Raw genomic sequence first — 23,138 nt, 5'->3', positions numbered from 1 at the left:
CCCCCTTTTCCCACCTCCCATTTCACCTCTAAGAAAAAGCATATTGCTACTCATTGGCCAAACTCAAGGCTATGGCTTGGGTGTTTGTTTTCTAGGAGGGGACATTAGGAGAAAGGGCATAAACTAGCAGGTGCTCTCTTCTCGCTAGCCAATGGGCTGGGTACCAGCCTTTCCAGGTCTTTGTAGCTTAGTAGAATCAGAGTCTGGAGCAAGGATTTAGAAGAGTAGGCTGCTTAGCTACCTGCACCCAGTAAAAAGGAGTTCTTCACATGGTTCAGCCCTACCCACTGGATTTGTCTTTGGGGATCTGAGGTCAAAACTCCCGTTCCAGAGTCCTTTTGCCGGTCCCTGTCTTTTCAGGGAGGGACGGACTGACTGAGTGGAGGATTCATGTATTTTTGAGTCCCCTGGCCAAATGATATCACGCCTTCAACAGTGATCTTACTTAATTCTGACCACAGCCTAATATAATGGTAGTATTCTTCTCCATCTAACTGATGAAGAAACTAAAGCACAGATAGGTTAAGTAACCTGTCCGAGGTCACAGCCAGTAAAGAAGTAGTACCGATCTGATCCCTCAATGTCTGACCCTAAAAGCCCAAACTCTACAATGCCATGAAACAGTGCAGGCACTTGACAAGGCAACAGAACTGTTAAACTGTCAGGGGCGGGAAAGTCTTAAGTCAGGAGGGAGCTGCATGAGCAAGGTCCCTAAGGCAATGGAAGGGGACCGTTCTGAGGGCACAGGGGACAGGGTAAGAAAGGACTGGAGGAGAGACCAGGGTAGTAAGGAGGGGATGATGGAGGAGGCTGGGGTCTTTGTCGGGGATGGCCTCTGTCTTCTCAGGGATTTCCCCCTCTTATCTGGTCCTCCAGCACGGATGTCCCTGGCCTCCTGTCCTGTGATCGCACCGTGCTCTTCCCTTGTCAGAGCCCTTACTGCCCCGCACTCTAAGTATCCGGGTCTCCACTAGACTGGAGCTTTTTTAAGGAGCAGGACTGTACTGTCCACTCCACTGCTGTATGCCTGACCCTGGCCAAGTGGTGGGCTCTGAAGTAAACAAACAGTCCACTGAAGTCGGAAGAAAGAAAGGGAGGGGAAGAGGGAGGGAGAGGAGTGGATCCCCAGCATGGGGACTTCTGAGGGTACAGTCCTGTCCTGACTGCAGGGAGACAGGCTGAGGGCTCCCATGTTACTAGAGAGTGGGCCAGGGCTCCCGACCTACCTTGACCTTTGATCCCAAAAGGCGGCACAAATTCCCGAATCCTAGCCCACTTGCGGAAAGAGTCATCCAGGAACATGGGTGCTGGCTTGGAGAACCTGGAATACAACAGGGCTGTTGAGGATCCCCAAAGGCAACAAGCGGGAGTACAGGTTGGCTCTTCAGCACATCTGTCAGGGCAGAGAATCTGCCAGAAGCACCTTCCCGCTCCAGCACCCTCCCTGCCCCTGGTCAGCGGGGAGCTGCTGTGCGGCATCTGACACAGCTTATCTACTGGAGCCTGAGTTTGAAGGGGCAGGTCTGGCCAGTCCCCACACGGCCGGCTACAGGGGTGGAGAGGCAAGATCGCTCGGCCCGCATGGAGGCGCAGCACGGCAATCTCTCTGGCAGGCGACCCAGGCACACACCTACACTGTCCCTGCAGCCTGGGAACATGGAGGTGACACACTGACCAGGTGAGCAGAAAGAGACCCAAAGACAGCTAGTGCCTGGAGAATTCTGGGAGGTGGACCACCCAGGGTGAGGAGGAAGAATTCGCGATGAGAGGGAGAACAGCCACAGGAGGCAGACGTTTGGTAGAGAAGAGAAAAACCGGAGCATCCTGTGGCCGGGAGGCAGGGCTGAAGGGAGCCCTCGCACAGGTAGGAGCCTGGCAGAGACAAGGATGGAGGGGACCTGAAACTCCTCAGGAGGTGGGGGAGGGGCACATGCAGAAGAGGAGGGGGTAATTTTGGCCTGGAGGAAAGATGGGAGGGAAAGGGGGAGAGATGGAAGGGCGGGATGATGCTGAGTTGAGAAGGGAAAAGAAAGTTTTACTTGCCAGGGTGCCGGCTGTGGGTGGTGGGGACAGTCAGTAGGGATTGAAATGGCAATGAGGGGAGAACGACGGGAGAAACCAAGCTCTTCAGGGATCCATGGAAACTAGCACCGGATTTTGAGACCTTTCTCGGGGTACCTGGTGGCCCAGAACATGGCCAGCACCTGATCATCTACTGTGTGTTGATTCTTGAAGCAGGGCCTGCTTGGGGTCTTGCTGGCCAAGAATGAAGGTGTGGAGGAGGCCTAGGCCTTGGCTCCATCCCTGTGTTTCTAACTCAACCTGATCAGCCCCTGAAAACCTGAAGACTGGAGGAGAGGCCCTATAAGCCCAGGAGCTAGAACTTAGCCCTCTGAATATACTCCAACTCAAGCAAACCTTTCTCACTTCCATCCTCACTAACCATCATGATCACCCTACCCAGGAGGAATAATACCAATAATCACTTGGAGGCCTAATATTATTAGAGATTTTGAAATGAACTTGAAGAGGCAGAAAACTTGCCATCCTGCAACACCCTCCCCCCCTTACTCATGGCTAGGAAGAAGTCGTCAACACCTGACAGCACAGAAAGGCCATTCCCTGCAGAGCAGCTTTTCTTTGGACTTCTGAGTTAGCATGCTTTCTTCTGTGTACAGGGGGCATGCGTGTTTCTCATACCTGGCAGATCAAATCGAAGTACATTAATATATTTGATGTTCTCCCAGAGGCACTGAGGGTCCTGGCCACAGCCTATGTGTAACAGCAAAGGAAACAAGGTCCCTGGATAAGCCCGCACCAAGAACCTCTCCTGCGTCGGGACTGAGCTTATAAAATGTTTGCAAAGTTTCTCAGTCAGGCTTGGACAGGATTTTGTCTGCTTCCCAACAGGTACTGGCTGTCATATGCTAATAAAATCTCCTAAGATCTTGCCAGACGTTCTCAACATATTTTTTTTTCCTTTTCCTCTCCTTTTCCCTGTGTTATTCAGCTGATTAGAAAGTTCATTATGTTAATTTTTACTTTTTAAAAAAAGCCTTATTTATGGTGTAGCTTGTAATAAGTGTTAATTTTGGGGAAAAAAATACTGATGGGTGAACACACAAACACAAATAAATAAAAAATACCCATAATCCTAAAACACAAAGGCAATTAACCTTTTGGTATGTATCTGTACTAAGCTCCGTAGATTCTTTTTCCACTTTATAATAATGAAAACATCACTACGCAAATGGATGCAACTTCTCTCAATACATAAAGACAGGATCAAACAACAGAAACAGTAAGCTGCTGGTAACGTGACCCAAGTTGACTCCCAACAATCAAATGTACATGGATACACGAGTGAACACTTGACCCAAAAAAATACCAGTTCCAACATTAGTGTTACAGTCTTGAGTGTCTGTGTTCCCTCAAATTCGTATGTTGAGATTTCATCCCCACTGTGATGGTGTGCGGTCATGGGGGCCTTTGGGAGGTAATCAGGTCATGAGAGTAGATAGAGCCTTCATGAGTGAGACTGGTGCCCTTCTAAAAAGAGGCCAGAGGGGCGCCTGGGTGGCTCAGTTGGTTAAGCATCTGCCTTCGGCTCAGGTCATGATCCCAGGGTCCTAGGATCGAGCCCCACATCAGGCTCCTTGCTCAGCAGGAAGCCTGCTTCTCCCTCTCATACTCTCCCTGCTTGTGTTCCCTCTCTCACTGTCTCTCTCTGCCAAATAAATAAAATCTTTAAAAAATAAATAAAAATAAAAAATAAAAAGAGGCCAGAGAGCTAACTGGCTCTCTTTCCACCATATACGGATACAAGGAGAAGCGAGCCATCTGAACCTGAAGATGGCTCTCACCAGAACCCGACCATGATGGTGTTGTGATCTCAGACTTCAGCCTCCAGAACTGTAAGAAACACATTTCTGTTATTGAGAAGCCACCCAGCTTATGGTAGTCTGTTAAAGCAGCTAGAGCTGATGAAGACCGTAAGTGATGAACAAAAATAATTCATGGGAGAGATCCTGGCAAAAAGCACGACATGGGTCTGATAAGCATTTCTTAAAACTCTTTGCCGCTAGTGTAGAACCTATTTATTTCTTATTTTTATTATCTGTTTTTCCTTGTTCTTTTATTGGGTCCTCATGTTTTAGCTGCTCATTTTGCAGCCTCTCTTTATTTCTTGACGGACGGAGCCAGCCTCCTCAAACATTTCTTTCTCCTAGTTGGGTGCACCTTTGTGCAAAGGGTACTCTTTTTTCCTGCCTGGGGATATATTTTTAAAACTTTTTATTATGGGAGATTTCAAACATGCACAAAAGTTGAAAAACAAAACAGTGAAAATTCATGGACTTGTTACCCAGATCCAGTAATTATCAGTCATGGTCAGTTTTGTTTCTCTTAGCTCCTTCCACTCTCTATATTATTTTGGGAACTCCCAGAAATCATGCCATTTTATCCATAAAATACTTTAGCATTAATTTCTATAAGGTAAGGCCACCTTAAAAACCATAACCACACCTAAGCAACTCCTCTCAAAGCCATTATCACATCTAAAACACTAGCTATAATTTCTTAATAGCAACAGTCAATTTCAGATTTCTCCTATTATCTCATTAATGTTTGCTGTTGTTGCTTACTTTAATAGTTGGTTATTTAGATCAGAATGAAAGCATGGGCCACACATTGAATTGGGCTGGTCTCTAGTCTCTTTTAAATCCATAGGTTTCTTCCTCTCTCTTCTTCTCCCTTTGGCCTTTTCATCTTGGCTCCTGAATCCTTCTGACGTACCCCAGTAATCTTAGAAAACAACCTTGCTGTCTAGTATTTAAAGATGTCCCACGTTCATCCTGTACACTTCTTGCCTCCACCTGGAGTCGGTCATCTTCCAAGGAGCCCTGGTTCCTTTTCATTGGAAATGGTATTTAGAGACCACCATCTTGATGGCCAGGTGGCTCACGTTGCTAGGGTTAGTCATTTTCCCCAGGCCTTTTCAGGGGGACAAAGCAGGAAATACTTTTTTAAAGAGAAAATACATCATGCATTTATACTAGTATTCCCAATCCAAATTCAGGATGACAAGATTTGTACTTTCTTTCTCTTGTTTCATAGCCTCACCAAGATATAATTCACATACCATAAAAGTCATCTATGGAAGCTTCCTTTATTTTATATTTGTATCTCTTTTCAATTAAGTAGACATTCTTGTTTATAGTGATATTAACACAATTGCTTATTTGCTTTATCTTAATACATACACACATACAGGTACATGTAGAAAATACAACAGTTTCAGAATAACATTACTAATACTATCATTACTAAAACCAATTTAAAATTTCTTTATAGTTCTTTCTGCCTTCGGGTGTACCATACTAGAGAAGTACAGACAAATGATTTTGCTTCTGCCACTTGAAATAATTCTGCGGAGTTTAATTCATCAATGATACCTAGAGTTAAGTTCATTTGTTTCATGTTGCTTTTGCTTTTTAGGGGTTGCTTATACTTCATTTTAATTTAATTTTGCTTTATGATGATAAAAAACTTTACACAATGCCAAAACTAAACTCACAAAACAAGATATATTCAGAGGAGTCTAACACTTATCTCTCTGCCTGACTCCTGTTGCTTGTATTCCCATACAGTATTTTTATTATTAAATTCATTTTATTTTATTCATACTAGTATTATTCCTATAATGAATTCATTTTTATTTCATCCTTCTTTTGTTATTTTTGATGTGAGCAAATACATAATACATATGTGTGTGTACAGTGTTTATTTCTTTATTCAATAAAGAAATAGTTATTAAATACACTGTTTTGCCTACTAAGTTTTGTTTTGTTTTGTTTTGTTTTTTTCCACCCACAATATATTGTGGTGATCGCTCCATAGTAGTATATAGAATTATATACTTGATAGTATTATTCAGTCGGTCCCCTGGGCTGTTGCAGTCTTTTGTAAAGTAGCTTCTACCAATAGCAGTTACAATGAATAACTTCATGTTTATGTCTTTTCTCTTTGCCAGTATATCTTTGGAATGGATTCCTTGAAGTGGATTGGTTGGGTCAAAGGGAAAATGCCTATAAGTAATTTTGCTCCAAATTGCCAAATTACCCTCCATGGGGATTGTGCCATTGTAGTACCCACCAGTGATGTCTGAGAACATGCTGTCAAACATTTCAGTTCTGCCAGTCTGATAGGAGTATCTGTGTTGTTTTATTATAAGTGAAATTGCACATTGTTATATATATATAAAGGGGTCATTTGCACTTCTTTTTCTGTTACCTTTGTTCCTATCTTTTGCCCATTTTTCTACAGGGCTATTGGTCTCTTTCTTCTTTCTTTTCTCCCAGCTTTTTTTGACATATAATTGACATCAAAGTTATGTCACTGTGGAAGACGTACAGCATGTTGATTTGATACACTTCTATAATGCATTAGGATCACACCATAGTATTAGCTAACAATCTTCTCTTTTTTTTGAAGCTCTGCATATATTAAATATATAAACCTTCCAAGACGCAATTACAAATATTTCTCCTAGTTTATTTACTTAACATCTACTTGGCTTATGGTGTTTTCTTTCTTTCTTTTCCCTCCCTCATTTTTTGCCACAGATTTTTTAAAAACATAGTCAAATTTATCAACCTTTTAACCTTATTGTTTCTGGATTCTGAGTCTTAGAAAAGTTCTCTTCAGTCCCAAGTTACATCTCTTTCCTGGCTAGAATCCCATCCATTTCTTACTTCTTTCTTGCCAAGACCCTGTACCTCCAGTTCCACTGTCTTTCTGTCCCACCCATTAGGCAAAACTCACTCAGAGACTAATCTAATCCTACTTGTGTACTTTATACTTTAAGTGCTGCTAGAACACACACATACCCCCCTTCTGCCACACTCATATGAACTGATGCTGCTATAAATTCATGGGCTTGAACCTTAGTTGGACCCTCTACTTTGCTCAGTAGATCTTCCAAACCTTCTCCAAGTTCCACAAACGCTCTATCCTTTCCAACTTTCTGTGAGCAAATTACCTCTTCTCTCACTTCATGGCCCTAACCAGGATGCTGCTCAGATAGAAACTCGTTCAGCTCCTTGCTTCCTTACCCCCCGCCCAGGCCCACCCAAGCTGATCTCTCCAGCATGCTACGGTTCCCTCTTCTGTTTGGTTCCCCCAAGCATAAATCAAGCTCAGGTTTCTTCTTATGTGAAAACAAACACAAATCCACCCAACAAACTTTCCTGATCACATACCCCTTTAGCTACGCATCTCTCTCTCTCTCCATCCCTTTGTGGCAAAACATCTAGAAACAGCAATGGATATGCTGCCTCAACTCCCTCACCTCCCAGTCACTCCTCAATCTAACGTCATTGGGATTCACTCTTCTGAGACTACTGTTACGTCCCACCAGCAGTGCACTATCTGTAGCTCCCTGAACATGCGGGGCTGCACACGCTTACACGGGTGGTGTTGCTGCCTGAAATATCCCCCCCACAGGCATACACTTCATCCCCCGATCCCCTTGTCTCTCTCTGCCAGGAAAACCCCCGTTCCCACTGCACAGCCTTCCTCAGTGCCCCCAGCTCGGCTTGTCCTCCTACTGCAGTGTCTCCACCGTCCTCTGCTCAGCCCCCATGAAGTGGCTCCGTGCCCACAGAGGCCTTGGAAGCAGAGCCAGGGGCCATAAACAACAGGAAATGGGGTGGGGTGATGGTAGCGGTGAGGTCTGTATGTGTGTTTGTGTTCATTCTGCAGGTGGCCTGGGCAGAGCCTCCTGGTACACCTGGAAGAGAACCAGGGACTTCTGTCCAGAGACCAGTGTGCCAGTTTGGGGGCCTGGCCAGGGTGGAGGTGGCCTCCGACGTGCGGAATGACTGGTCAGACTGGCGGGGGTGTGGGATGCCTGACCTGCTTGCCCTGGCCTGGGAGGCAGCAGGGGAGGGTGGGGCAGGCTCAGGCGGACAGGCCCCAGCCTGCCAGCCCAGGGCTCCAGCACGCTTTAGGATCAGGTTGCAACAGGGTGTGTGAGTGCGTGAGAAGGAACCAGGGAAGGAGAGGAAGTCGCACTGGAACCTGTCCCTCTTTTCTCCTGAGATCCTAGAGCTCAGTAGTGGGGAGACTTGTGACTCTAGGAGGGCACGTGATGAGGGCGGGTCTGACCCCTCTGCCTCTCATAGCAAGGCTCTGACCCCAGGGCCCACAGGCTGCCCTGTCCACAGACTCTGCGCAGCTAGGAAGGGCAACCCAGGACCCTCTGAAGGTATCTTTCAGCTCATTTAATGCCCAGTGGTGTGACTGAGATGCAGTATAGATGGTGAATGTCCCCAACAACCTCAACCACTACCGAAGGCCCAGCACTTAAGCCTGTATCCAGGGACCAGCAGGAGAGGTGACTGGGTCTTATCAGGGTGTGGGGAGTACTTATATGTGAGCGCCAACAGACCCAGAGTAGGATCTTCCTCCAAGTTCCCACCAACCCAACTGAAAAAGTGCCTCCAGATGGGGGTTTGCTGGAGTAGGGTAACACACACCTTCAGCTGTCCATCTGGGCCTCTTTAGCCTTCTAGTTACTCACCCCAATAATGTGAGCGGCTCAAGCACCGGGGGACAAAGGGAAGGCAGAGCCCAAGAACGGGTCCTGAGGTCCAGGGGTCATAACACATCAGTCTGTTAGATTCAGCCACTGGCCCCCCAAAAAGTGAGACTGTCATCCAGCAGAGTGAAAGCAAAACCCCACACATCCACCATCCTCAAACCTGTTCTGGGAAGTGGTGAGCTGGACAAAGCAGAGGGACATGGGCTTTCTAGAATTTACCTGGTTTTGTTGGGGATCTTGCTGCAGAAAGATGTATACCATAAATGGTATACCAGAAAGATGTATACCATAAATAGTATACATCCGTGCTTATGGTATATATCCGTGCAGGAAAGATGAGCACTTCCCAAATGCCTTGTCAAACTGACGGCTGCTTGCGTATTTCCCTTGCTGACCACCTGAATGTGTCCCCTGAGAGCACAGCAGAGCAGGAGGAGAAAGGATTGTAAATCTATAGGGCAGGTGGACATTCGCCCAGGGAGAAGTGGCGCAGAGGTAGAGAGGACAAACAGCGGGTAGCAACCAGCGAGTCCTGTTCCAAGCATTGGCACGAAGCTCTGGCCTCCATACCCTGCGTGGGACGAGACAGAGTGGAGAAAGCAGCCCCGTCCAACAGCTACTTGCCTCCTCAGTGCCAGCCCCTGTGCTGAGTGCTGGCAGGGGACCTAAAGGAAAATTAACCCCGGTCCTTCCCTTCAGGAGGAAATAGCAGACACAGGTAAATAAATGATCATCAAATCCATCTGCACATCGTGCGTTCTGTAATAGGTAGGGGTACAAAGGTCTTAGACCAATTTAGGGGTCCAGGAGAATCTTCGTGAAGGAGATGACAACAAAACTGAGCTGAGCCTTGAAAGACAAATAAATGACCTGGGGGAGAATGCTGGGAAGGGTGTTCTGGGAGAAGGGTAGTGGAGGCAAAGGCAAAGAGAGGAGAATATATTCCCTTCAAGACAAGGTGAGGTATTGCTGAGGCCAGACAGTGAAGCAGTGTCCACCAGGGGCAGACGAGCTCAGCCTGGTCCCCCCTCCCAGTGAATCTGCCCTCTCGTCCCATCCAGGACATGGAGCCATGTGTGAGGAAGGAAGGCATGGGCAAGGGCATTCTGACTGTTGTAAATAAAGCAGTTGAGGTGCAAACTCTGTATGGAGGGAAGAGGCCAGGACAGGGTGTGCATCAGCACCACCAGGGCCGGCCTGGTGCCCTGACGCTGTGTCCGGACCGATTTCAAGCCGGATCATCACTGGTCACTTCGGGAGCTCAGTTCATGCTCTTTTCTGTTGGAACCCTGCAGTGGGTATCTGCATTCCTTCCACCCTCTTCTGTAAGCCCATCCTAGCCGTCATTCCGTGCGGTCCTACTGAGCTGACCCCCACCACTGCAACTGCGCATGTCCCAGGCTGGCCAGTCACGGTACTTCACCCCTTGACCACAGTAATTGGCTCAACAATAGGCACCTGATCCAAGTGGGATGAATCAAATTCTTCTCTGAGGTCTAATATGTGGACACTGGGGGATAAGGGAGTCTCTCTTTTTCTCTGAGACAGTGAGTTGTTATGACCATGTAAGCCAAGAAGAGGGCTTGTACAGGGCAGCAGGGGTGGCTCAGTCAATTAAGCGGCTGCCTTCGGCTCAGGTCATGATCCTGGGGTCCTGGGATCGAGTCCTGTGGCAGGCTCCTTGCTCAGTGGGGAGCCTGCTTCTCCCTTTCCCTCTGCCCCTCCCCCTACTCATGTGAGCTCTCTCTCTCTTTCTCTCTTTCGGGTGCATGAGCACACACACACTCTCTCAAATAAATAAATCTTCAAAATGCTTAAAAAAAAAAAAGAACAGGGCTTGTACAAACTGCAGCCCATAGAGCAGCTGCCTATTTCTATAAATAAAGTTTTATTAAAACATAGCCATGCTCATTCATTCACCTAATGTCTATGGCTGCTTTCATGCTTTGACAGCAGAGTCAAGCAGTTGCAGCAATAGTCTGTAGCCCGCAAAACCAAAATATCTACTAACTGGACCTTTAATAAAATTGGCTGACCCCAGGCCTTGAGCTGCTGGAGCCATCTTCATGGCTACATAGAGAAAACAGTCCATGGAACAGGCAAACCGAGATGAACACAGAGCCAGAACACTGGGAGAGAGACACTGCTTGGGTCCTATAATCAGGTGGGCCTGAAGATAGTTCAGCCCCTGAACTTAAGTTACATAAACCAATACATTTTCTTTGTGTTTGAATTAGTTTGATACGGGTTTCTACCAATAGCAGCTGCTAACTAGAGGATATAGTTTAAGCTGTTTAGTCTGGTTTATGAAGACCATGTGATCTGACTCCTGTCTACCTGCCTCAGACACCGTCCCTCTCTTCTCCCTTTCCCTAAGCGCTAGCCATTTCCAACTATTTAGAGTTTCTACAACCTGCCAGACTCTTTAATGCCTCCATGATTTTATACTCTATTCCCTTTGCCTGGAATTCTCTTCCCTTTCTCATTTACAGGCTCAGTTTCTGCTCATTCTTCAACTGGACTCCAGCATCTCTACCTTCTAAAAGGGAGAGTCCTCCCTGAGCCACACAGGGCTGATGGAGGCCCCTCTGGTCTCTACGGTTCTCTGTGTACTCTGTCCTCATGGCACTCACTGCACGCGAGTGTCATCGCCTGGCTCCCCACCAGGCCATGGGCACCCTGAGCACACCGCCAAGCACGCGGCTGAGCACATAGCAGGTGCTCAGCAAATGCCTGCTGGCTAGAAGTGGGAGGAGCAGCTCAGGTGGCAGACCCCACAGTGTAGATCCTGCTAGGCCAGTCCAGGCCAAATTTCTGCTCCACTGTGGAGGTCTGGGGGCTGCCTTCTTGGGGCTCCTCATGGACACTTGGATCTCCCTGCTTCCAGCGAGGTCTCTGTTGTTTCACAGCAAACCCCTCCCAAGTCTGAAATTCTACCAGCTACTGCCCCGCGGCCTGCCTAGGGACCGTGGCCACAGACAGCCTGGAGCCACATGCATGACATGTATGACAGGCAGGGAGGCCTATGCTAAAGGAGGAGAGGAAAGGCTGAGCCAGGGGCCCTCAAGGGGGCAGTGCCCGGGCTCCTGCTGACAGGACTCCCACTGACTGTGCTGACAGCCTGTGCCTAGTGTGGACGAAGGAGGCGCGGGCAGACAGGGCGGAACTGTGAGCTGAGAAGCTGCTGAGAGGCAAGCACCCCTCCCCCTGTGAGAGCATGGGTGATGACCAGACTGTCCGCAGGGGCCATCTAACCCAGAGTTCAAGTCCCATGTGTCCTTGGTGCCCACCATCCATCTCACCAACATGTGCTAAGCCCTAGCTGATCCCAGTCCCTGCACTAGTCACTGGGAACATGACAATCCACAGCTCAGAGTCCCTACTTTTGCAGATGATAGGTAAAGCAGCCAAGTACAGACAGAGGCAGCGTGAAATATCTGATAAAGGTCACCATAATCACTACAGTAATGACAGCAGTTCACAGTTAGAGCCCTTACTATGTTCTAGACACTGCTCTGAGTGATCGGTGCACAGGACCTGATTTCATCCTCACAACAACCTCATGGATTGGCTACTCGCGCCCATATTTTCACTGATCACACTGCCTTTGGGAACACACGAAAGCCACTTGCCCCTTTGAGTAGCGCATTGTTGGGGATGGAGAGAGGACAGAGCTGGACTGCAGGGGGTCGAGGAGGGAGAGAAGTATGAAAGTGTTCAGGAGAGCTCAGACAATTTCTACAGAAACTTGGTGGCAAAGGAGAGGATGGAATGCAGTGGTGGCTGCAGGCAATGAGCGTGTTTGTATTTGGGCTGGAAGGAGACAAACAGAAAGGCGGGCAAGAGACGGGGCAAGGGGATAGGGCAACGAGGCCCAAGGAGGGAACGGGACAGGATCCAGAGTAGGAGGGGAGGGACACAGAGGCAGGGTACCTTCTCCCGGGGAACAGGGGTGGATGTGAAGATGGCTACTTTGACAGGTGTGGCTGGTGGGAAGGGAACCTGAGCAAACGCTTAGCAGACAGAATCTCTTCTCTGGGAAATACCTGGGCCTGGGGATCTGGGGGACTGTGGGTGTGAAGGTGGAGACTTCAGTAACTTATGAATGGTCTGGAACAGTCACCGTGATAGGTCCAAAGGAAACTTGGATAGGCCAAAGAGGGACAAGGAGTGCTGAGCAGTGCTGAGCACTCAGCAGAGGTGGGAGACCATGGGACCAGCGGGGCCAATGCGTGTGTTGTGTTGTGTTCTCCATTAGCAGCTCAGCGGCCCACAGGCAGAGGGCAGAGAAGTGGCTGGATGAACTCAATCATGGGCATTGCTGTATCAGGTTCGTTGGCAGAATAGGAAAGTAATGGAACTCAGAGAAATGATGAGAGCACCAATGATGCCTAGGACCATGGAGCTGGGGGTGGTTTTGGCTTTGATGGTGAAGGAAGGCCAGGCCAGGCCAATGCAGCTGACCAAGAAAAACCCAAGAATCCCCCTGTTTTCCATTCTAGTGCTACTGACCTAGGGTCAGCACATTGTACAAAGGGGATCACCGATTTTACAAACTTCTATCTTGCCAACTGGACGGTACCCCTTGGAGTCATTCTTTTTTTTTTTTTTTTAAAGATTTTATTTATTTATTTGACAGAGAGAGACACAGCAAGAGAGGAAACACAAGCAGGGGGAGTGGGAGAGGGAGAAGCAGGCTTCCCGCAGAGCAGGGAGCCCGATGCGGGGCTGGATCCCAGGACCCTGGGATCATGACCTGAGCCAAAGGCAGACGCTTAACGACTGAGCCACCCAGGCACCCCCGCCTTGGAGTCATTCTTGACTCATCTCTTTTTCTTGGCTGCCTCTCATCCAGTAGATCAGCAAATCCTGTTAATCTCTGAATGTCCTGGAAATCTATCCACTTATCTCTCTCTCCACTGCTTCCATCCAGGGCTAAATCATCACTTCTTGACTACGCAGTGGTCAGCACCCAGCTTCCACTCCTGCCCCTCAATCCATTCTCTAGAAAGGCCAGAAGGATATTCAATTAGCAACCATATCATGCCATTCTGCTGCTTAAGACCTTCCCAGTGCTCTCTGGATAAAACCAAACCACAGGCAACAAGGCCAAATCCTCACCTACATCTCATGCCATTTTAGGCTTCTCCTTACTCACCCTGCTACACTGTATTAGCCTTCTGTCTGAGCTCTTGAATACAACATACTTTTTTCTGTGTCTGGAATTTTCCAAAACACTCTGGATCTTCCCAAAGCTGGCTCTTCGTTTTCATTCAGATCTGTTCATGTCACCTCCTCAGAGAGGTCTTCTCTGACTCCTTTGTCTTAAGGGGGTTCCTCCGCCTGCCACTATCATTCAGCTTGCTCTTCTTCTTTCTTTCATTTAGCACTTATAAAATTATCTTGTTATTTGCTTATTCTCTCTCGTGTGTACCAGTTTATTATAATATGGACAATGCAAGCTCTATGGGACTAGGGATCTGCCTATTTTGTTCACTACTATATCCCCCGGCACCTAGAAGTGTGCCTGGCATAGTGGGTGCTGAATAAACATGCGCTAAGTGAGATCAGAGGTCTGCCTCCCACCAAATCGACAAAGCCACCTGCATCTGCTCCACCACCTCCTCTGTCCTTTGTGATAAAGCTGAGGAAGTGTCCATTCTTCTATCAAAGATCAATCTTCCTACATGGGCAATGTCTTCCTATCTCAGTCACAGTAAAGGGTGAAGTCCTTGCAATGCAACAGATAATCTCCTCGAGTGTGGCCCTGCTGACACTCTGATCTGGGCCAAGGATGGGGATTTTGGATTTCTGGCTTCCAGAACTGTGAGAAAATCAGTTGTTATAGCAGCTACAGGAAACTCACACAGGTATATTGTTTTCTGAGCTCCACAGAAAAATGAAATTCTCACAAGAAGGCTGCAGCCATTTTCCCCCTCTGCGTAGAAATGAGACAGGACAGTGAGTGAGCAGAAGCTGTCCTGTCAGATGAGACCTTCTGCCCTCCGAGGAGAAGGCTGGGGAAGGCAGCCCAGGGGAGGGGCGCAAGGGCACTTGCTGCTGACCACCATCTCCTCTGCATCCCACCACTGCTTACAGGCCCAGGAAGGACTGGAAAGAAAAGACTGGAAAATAGGACTGTTTTAAGAGGGTTCAAGTTCCAAACGCCCAGACGCTTATGCCCAACAGGTGGCCGCCAAATCTTTATCTCAAATTCAGACCTCTATCCTGTGCTCAGGACTTATTATCTAACTGCGTCTGGGACATCTTGGCCAAGATCTCTCACTGGCACCATGATCTTCCCCTAAACTTAGGCCTCTTCCCTTCTTTTCAGCAAAGAGCACCCAAGTCTCAGACTGAGGGGCAGTCCATCGGGCTGCTCACTGCCTCTGGGGCCTGAGTGTGGCCCCATTGCTTATCTCTGCAGGGAAGCTGGAGGCAGTACCAGCTGTGCTGGCCACAGAAGCCTGAGCCTCTGCACCCACACACCTCTTCACCACCCCAGAGCGGGCAAGGCATCCATGTGGACTCCTCTTGGAATTTCCTCTGCAGGTCCCTCTGGGCACCATCTGGGCATGCTGCTCCTATAGCAAAGCACCCTACCTATCTTCTTTAGTACAAGGGCTCCAGCATTGCTCTTGACTTTGGAGGCTTTGGGTGAGGCTGCACGGGCAGAATTTTCTCTCTCCCAACACCAGACCAATTGCCAAATGGGCAGGCTAGCGGTCAATGGGAAGCCTGCCTGTCACCATCCTCCTGTCGAGATGCACAGGGAGGACAGTCCTACAATGAGAATTCCGGCCATGTAAAACACAGACGCTGCTACTCCCACTCCTTGCACCATCCTTTGCCTCTACACAGATATCCTGGCCTCTGCAAACCCAAGAGGTCCTCCATCTGAATAACAAGCGGAGGGGTGCCCTGAGAGACGGACTATCTTATCATCATGCTTATACTTACCACCACATCCCTAATACTTAGAAAAGCACCTAGTAGATTGCAGTTAATCTACGAACAAATGAATGACCAGCCACAATAAATGGGCCCTGCACATGGGGCAAGGATCTGTCACAGCCACAAACCACTGAGCTGCAGCATTCAATTTCCTCTTTCCACCCGTCCATCCCGCGCTCCCCTACGTCCTGCTGCACTCAGCTCTGCATGGCAGGCCGTCCAGTCAACCACCAGGAAGGAGGACCGGAGACCTGCTGTAGTCATTCTAGATACCTTCCCAAGACATGGCATTGCTAATACCTGTAGAATAAACGGTCCTGGAGACAAGCAGGCCCCAGCCCATCCTGCTCTTCCTTGGAAGATTTTCGGAAGCTTCCTATCATTGATATCATTGACTTGGGCTCAAATCCCTAATATTACCTACTGGTACCTTATAAGGGCCTCTGTGATTTAACCTCTTATACCTCCCGGCCAAGACCCTCAGTTCTTTTCTTTTGTTTTAAGATTTTTATTTATTTATTCATCAGAGAGAGAGAGAGCACAAAGAGAGGGAGTAGCAGGCAGAGGGAGAAGCAGGCTCCCCGCGGAGCAGGGAGCCCGATGCGGGGCTGGATCCCAGGACCCTGGGATCATGACCTGAGCCAAAGGCAGACGCTTAACGACTGAGCCACCCAGGCGCCCTGCAAGACCCTTCGTTCTGATGCTTTGCTTGACTGGTTCTCCTTCCCTAATGTCCTCTGCTGCCTTTCTGATCTCTGCTGGCCTTGACTGTGGCCACAGACCGGCCCCCCACATTTGGTGAAATCTAGCACTGCCTTCCTTAGCAGGCTCCTGTACCCTCGACTTCAGTCTCAGTCCAAAATAAAGTGCAGAAGAGAGACCCTAAAGCAGTTATCATCAGTCTCAACAGCTGTAGCACATTCCTTACTCACCAAGTAAGGAACAGGACAGATGAACTTCCTTCTAAACTAGAAACTGGTGAACTCCAAGGCGGGCCTGCCTTGACCCCCCCCTCTTCCAGTGATCTTATTCTCTACCCTCCCTCACTTATTTACTCCTAAATCATACCCCAGACTGGGTCATTGCTAACAACTAAAGCCCTCTCTACTCAAACTGGTTCTCTGGCCTCCACCTATTAAAGTATCTATAGCTCACCTACTCCTGGGGCTAAACTCCAATCCTTCAACCCACGAGATCTTCAAGCCACAGATCCTATCATCTTTTTCCTGTCCTTCACCTCCTTCTGTTTGTACTGCAATTCTCACCCATCTGAAATTCCACATCAGTCGTAACAATCACTTCCTTAATTCACCCTCAGCTTCTTTGCTCCTCTCTCATTCAGCTAAAACACAACGGTGGTTAAATTCTACTTCCTACCTTCAGGACACGGGCCAGAGAAAGAGGCACACTGGTTTGTCTCACTTGAAATGTTACTAGCTCAGCCATTCTTCCATTTTCCTAGATGACTAGTCACAGTCTCTCCTCACATCCCCGACACCTCCTCCCTCATCCTTACTGACCACAGATGGCCTTGCTTGCCATGACACGGAAAGAGCGGAGACAAAACAGGATTTCCAGAACAGTACAATGATCACCTATATAACTACCACCTGGATTCAGCTACCGTGCGTTTCTTTCTTTCTCTCTACAGAAACACACCTTGAAAGGGTGACCTGCACTTGCCATCTCTGAGCTCTCTCCTCCCATTTCTCCTAAATCCATTCTAATGACCCCTAAATTCATCATTCAAGGTCCCCAATTACTTTCATGTTGCTAAATCCAATAGTCAATTCTTACTGACCTATCAGTAGAGTGACCACACACCATTCTGATTTTCCTGGGACGATCTTGGATTACGTGTCTTATCCTGGAGTGACTACCAAGTGTCCTAGTTTGGGTGCGCCTGGGTGGCTCAGTTGGTTAAGTGTCTGACTCTTGATTTTAGCTCAGGTCATGATCTCAGGGTCGTGAGGTTGAGCCCCAAGTCGGGCTCTGCACTGGGCATGGAGCCTGCTTGGAATTCTCTCCCTCCCTCTCCCTCTGCTCCTCCCCCTATCCCTCTCTTAAAAAAAAAAAAAAGTGTCCTAGTTTGGAAAACAACTTATAGGAGCACCCTACCTGCAAGCAACATATTCCATAGTTAATTGTTCCTCGTAAAACACTTTCTTAATTTGGTTTCCAGAATACCATATTTTCCTGGTTTTCCTACTATCCCACTGGGCATGCTTGTTTCTTTCTCCTTTGCTGTTTCTTCCTTGTCTCCTGCAGCACTAAATGTTAGTTTGCCCTGGGCTCAGTCCTTGCTTTTCTTCTCCAACTACCTTCACTTCTTTGGCAGTCTCTTCTGCTTCCATAGCCTGGACCTCTCCCCTGAATGCCAGGCTTATATATTCTCTTGCCTCCTTGACACCTCCATTTGGATGTCTAAGAGCTCTCTCAAACTCTGCATCTTTAAACTCAAGTTCCCGATACACCCCCTAAAACCTGTTCCTCTGGCAGTCCTTTCTCCAGCTTGGTAAAAGGTGCCTTCTTCATTCTTCTCATGGCCCAGGCGCAACGTCTCCTCTCTTTCTCTCTCTCCCTCTCTCTCTCTCACAGCTACATCCGAGCTGCTGGCAAACCGGTCACCTCTACCTTCAGAATTTATCTCGACGCGACAATGTCTGACCACCTCTGTTGCTTCCACCACGGCCCACGCCACCGCCATGTCTCTGCAAGATGATTACAGTGGTCTCCTAGTTGGACTCCCTGCCTGCCCACAGTCTGTTCACATCAAGGTAGCCAGAGCGGTCCTGTAAAACCTATGCTACTCCTCTGCTCCAACTCCTCCATCCTTCTAATGACCTACAACGTCCCCACGTTTCTTAACTTTCTGACTTCATTTCTTCTGATTTCCCACTCCAGCAACAGATGCCCCTCTCCTGTTCTGGGATCCCACCTCAGAGCTTCTGCACCAGCTGCCTTCTTCCCTCGGGGAGCAGCATGGCCCCTCTCTAACTTCCCTCAGGGTTTTACCTAAACCTACGTGTCACCTGCCCCGGGAGGGCTTTTCCCATCCCTCTATCTAAAAGCGCACAGAAATCAGTTGCTTTTCTATAACACTAACAATGTAACTGTAGAAAGAGAAATTAAGGAATGGATTCCATTTACAGTAGCACCCAAAACCGTAAGATACCTAGGAATAAACCTAACCAAAGAGGTAAAGGATCTATACTCTAAACTATAGAAATTGAGGAAGACACAAAAAGATGGAAAAACATTCCATGTTCATGGATTGGAAGAATAAATACTGTTAAAATGTCTATGCTGCCTAGAGCAATCTACACTTTCAATGCCATCCCTATTAAAATGCCATTGGCATTTTTCTTTTCTTTTTAAGATTTCATTTATTTTTTTGACAAAGAAAGACAGTGAGAGAGGGAACACAAGCAGCGGGGAGCTGGAGAGGGAGAAGCAAGCTTCCCGCTGAGCAGGGAGCACAGGACTTGATCCCAGGACCCTGGGATCATGACCTGACTGAAGGCAGACGCTTAACAACTGAGCCACCCAGGCGCTCCACTGTTGGCATTTTTCAAAGAGCTGGAACAAACAATCCTAAAATTTGTATGGAATCAGAAAAGACCCCAGATGGCCAAGGGAATGTTGAAAAAGAAAAACAAATCTGGGGGCATCACGTTGCATGACTTCATGCCATATTACAAAGCTGTGATCACCAAGACAGCATGCTTTGGCACAAAAACAGACACATAGATCAATGGAACAGAAGAGAGACTCCAGAAATGGACCCTCAACTCTATGGTCAACTAATCTTTGACAAATCAGGAAAAGATATCCAAAGGAAAAAAGACAGTGTCTTCAACAAATGGTGCTGGGAAAATAGGACAGCTACATACAGAAGAATGAAACTGACTGTCTTACACCATACATGAAGATAAACTCGAAATGGATGAAAAGACCTCAATGTGAGACAGGAATCCATCAAAATCCGAGAGGAGAACACAGGCAGTAACCTCTTCGACACTGTCCACAGCAACTTCTTTCAAGACACGTCTCCAAAGGCAAAGGAAACAAAAGCAAGAATGAACTTTGGGGACTTCATCAAGATAAAAAGCTTCTGGGCGCCTGGGTGGCTCAGTTGGTTAAGCGACTGCCTTCGGCTCAGGTCATGATCCTGGAGTCCCGGGATGGAGTCCCACATCGGGCTCCCTGCTCAGCGGGGAGTCTGCTTCTCCCTCTGACCCTCTTCCCTCTCATGCTCTCTATCTCTCAAATAAATAAATAAAATCTTTTAAAAAAAAAGATAAAAAGCTTCTGCACAGCAAAGGAAATAGTCAACAAAACTAAGAGACAACCCATGGAACGGGAGAAGATATTTACAAATAACAGTACAGATAAAGGGCTGGTATCCAAGATCTATAAAGAACTTCTCAAACTCAACACCCAAAAAACACCAAATAATCCAGTCAAAAAAATGGGTGGGAGACATGAACAGACATTTCTCCAAAGAAGACATACAAATGGCTAACAGATACATGAAAAAATGTTCAACATCACTAGCCATCAGGGAAATTCAAATCAAAACCACAATGAGATACGACCTTACACCAGTTAGAATGGCAAAAATTAACAAGGCAGCAAACAACAAATGTTGGCGAGGATGTGGAGAAAGGGGAACCCTCCTACACTGTTGGTGGGAATGCAAGCTGGTGCAGCCACTCTGGAAAATATATGGAGGTTCCTCAAAAAGTTAAAAATAGAGCTACCTTATGACCAGCAATTGCACTACTGGGTATTTACCCCAAAGATACAGATGTAAAGAAAAGAAGGCGCACATGCACCCCAATGTTCATAGCAGCAATGTCCATAATAGTCAAACTGTGGAAGGAGCCGAGATGCCCTTCAACAGATGAATGCATAAAGAAGATGTAGTACATTTATACAATGGAATAATACTCAGCCATCAGAAAGGATGAATACCCACTATTTGCATTGACATGGATGGAACTGAAGGGGATTATGCTAAGTGAAATAAGTCAGGCAGAGAAAGACAATTATCATATGGTTTCACTCATATGTGGAACATAGGAATAGCAGGGAGAACCAGAGGGGAAGGGAGAGAAAACTGAAGGGGGGGAAATCAGAGAGGGAGATAAACCATGGACTCCAGGAAACAAACTGAGGATTTTAGAGGGGAGGGGAGGGAAGGGGAGTGGGAGATGGAGTAGCCGAGTGATGCGTATTAAGGAGGGCACGTATGGTGATGAGCACTGGGTGTTGTACGCAACTAATGAATCACTGAACACTACATCAAAAACTAATGATGTACTATATGGTGGCTAACTGAACATAATAAAAAAATAAGTAAAAATAAATAAAGTGGCAGCCCCTCCCTAACTTTCTAGTCCCCATTCCTGCTTTATTTCTCTTCTTGTCTCACATCCTATACATTTCACGTCTTGGGCGTCTGGCCTGCTTCCACTAGAATATGAGCTCCATCCAGGAAAGCAGGGACGTTTGTCTCTTTATTTTGCTCACTGCTGTGTCTCCAGCACCCAGAGCAGCACCTGATGCCTAGCAGGCACTCCATGAATATTTGTTGAATGAATGAATGTAAAACGGGGCTAATACCTCCACCTCACGGATTACCTCGAAGATGAAATGAGATAAAGCATGAAAAGTTCCTGGCACACCATGTTGCTCAATAACTCTCAGATTCCTTCACCTCCCTCCCTCCCCTCCCAGTTTTGGTATCAGCCATGCCCGCCCTCTCCCTCGGGGAGTGCCGGGTCAGAGGTAGGGGTGATGGCAGGAGCTGCTTTACCAGCAACCACCAACAGCCCTACCGGGACACCCTAGCCCCTGAGGCGCAGCCCAGCTCCCAGACAGTGATTTCTCTGGATGGATGTGAGCCACCTTGCTTTACCTCAGGAAGCTGAAGGCTCCAGAAAGACTGAGTGAGGCTTTCAGAAGTCCCGTGTGCAACCAGAGACTGCTGTACCCAGCACCCCAGCCTCTCGCACACACATGGACGCTGCTCCAACAGCCCTCACCCCTGGGCTAACGTCTTAGTCTTTCAGGTTCCTGCAGTGACGCTGCCTCACTGGCTCCCCAGCCCCCCTCCAGAATTTTCCACCACAGTTCCTCTGGGCCCCTCTATGTTACAGTGTACAACCTGCCAGACTCTGCCCATCTCATTCCATGAAGGCCAGGTGTTCTGTCCCCCAGAGACCACTGCTGTGCCCCCCACACAGCGGGGGGGGCGGTTCCTGGGAACTAACCATCCTCAGCCAGCTAGTCGCCTGGCACAATCCACTCTGGCCATGGCTGCTCCCTTCTGGAGCGGCCGGAGTCCTGTCCCTGTCCCAACTCTGGGCACCTTTCTCTTCACTTCAGGAGCAAAGGCTGTTTCCTACAGATGAACCCCTGGTCTGGGGTTACCTCTTTTATAATCCCTGCCCCTCTACTTGGGAGGACTAAACCAGCTGGAGGAAACCCTCACAAGCACACCAACTGGTGTCACAGCAGTCCCGGCCCCCCACGTGGCCTGCTCTGCTGCTGGCGGTCTCTGGGTTGTCCATTCTCCACAGTGGCCTCATAAGCATCTTCCACTCATCCCAAACCTCTATCCTAGCACCCTGCCCTCATGTGCAGCACAGGAACCCATCTCTGCTTTCTAGGGAAAATTAAAGCCACCAGCAGGAAACCCCCTCACCCTTGTACTGCACTTACCAGCCCATCTATGTTTCTACCACTCTCCCCTCTTGAAATCAAAGGCCAGTCCCTCCCCTCACTGTCCTCAGGGACCTGGTGGTATCACCCACCCCGTCATTCCCTCCTGTGTTCCCACCACTCCTCACTGTGTACAAGACTTTCGACACCCTCTTCACCCTCCCCGGCTGCACGCACCTGTTCCCTCCCTCACAAGCACATCGCCTGGAAGAGTCCACACACATTGACCACAGGTCCTGCCTCACAATTCAGCCAAATGTGTGGCTCCCCCCAGGTCCTCCACCCCAGGGACACAGGTCTCATCAAGGACTTTGTCTCTAGTTCCAGCTGCTGAGGTCCTTTTCCTGTCTTGCCTCCCACAGGTTTCAAGCCTCTTTTTTTTTTTTTTTTTTTTTTTTTAAGATCTTATTTACTTATTTGACAGAGAGACACAGCGAGAGAGGGAACACAAGCAGGGGGAGTGGGAGAGGGAGAAGCAGGCTTCCCGCCGAGCAGGGAGCCCGATGCAGGGCTCGATCCCAGAACCCTGGGATCACCTTCAGTACCCCACGAGAGCACGGCTGTCTGGCTGGAGAGAACTGAGGGCACACAATCACCAGCTTCAAATCTCTGACTAGCTGATAGAAGGGATCGGATTTGTTCTGTGGCTCTGGCAGGCACAACCAGGCCCACAGGTGGAAGTTACAGAAAGGCAGATTTTGCCTTTTCTTAGTTAAAACTCTCTAGTTACTGAGTATCTTGAAATGGATGGGCTGTTTCTGCAGGCTAAGAGCCTCTGGCTATTGGGAATGGGGGATGGACCAGGTAATCTTCGTGTTTCAGAGACTCGGGAGTTCTAGAGCCCCTTAAGCCC

At 48.1% G+C, this 23,138-nt stretch overlaps 1 protein-coding gene across 4 annotated transcripts in view; it reads right to left on the bottom strand.

Moving 5' to 3' along the window:
- Positions 1-23,138, bottom strand: part of ST3GAL3 (ST3 beta-galactoside alpha-2,3-sialyltransferase 3) — a 179,707-nt gene that overhangs the window by 24,711 nt on the left and 131,858 nt on the right. For all 4 annotated transcript variants that reach the window (XM_027620586.2, XM_027620595.2, XM_027620576.2 and 1 more), the window contains one exon: positions 1,227-1,321. In XM_027620586.2, the coding sequence (XP_027476387.1) occupies positions 1,227-1,321 (95 nt within the window). The remainder of the gene's footprint in view (positions 1-1,226; positions 1,322-23,138) is intronic.

This window comes from Zalophus californianus, chromosome 4 (genome assembly GCF_009762305.2).
Source record: "Zalophus californianus isolate mZalCal1 chromosome 4, mZalCal1.pri.v2, whole genome shotgun sequence".
NCBI lineage: Eukaryota > Metazoa > Chordata > Mammalia > Carnivora > Otariidae > Zalophus > Zalophus californianus.
Note: the sequence above shows the minus strand (reverse complement) of the source record. Positions and strands in the feature narration are given on the sequence as shown.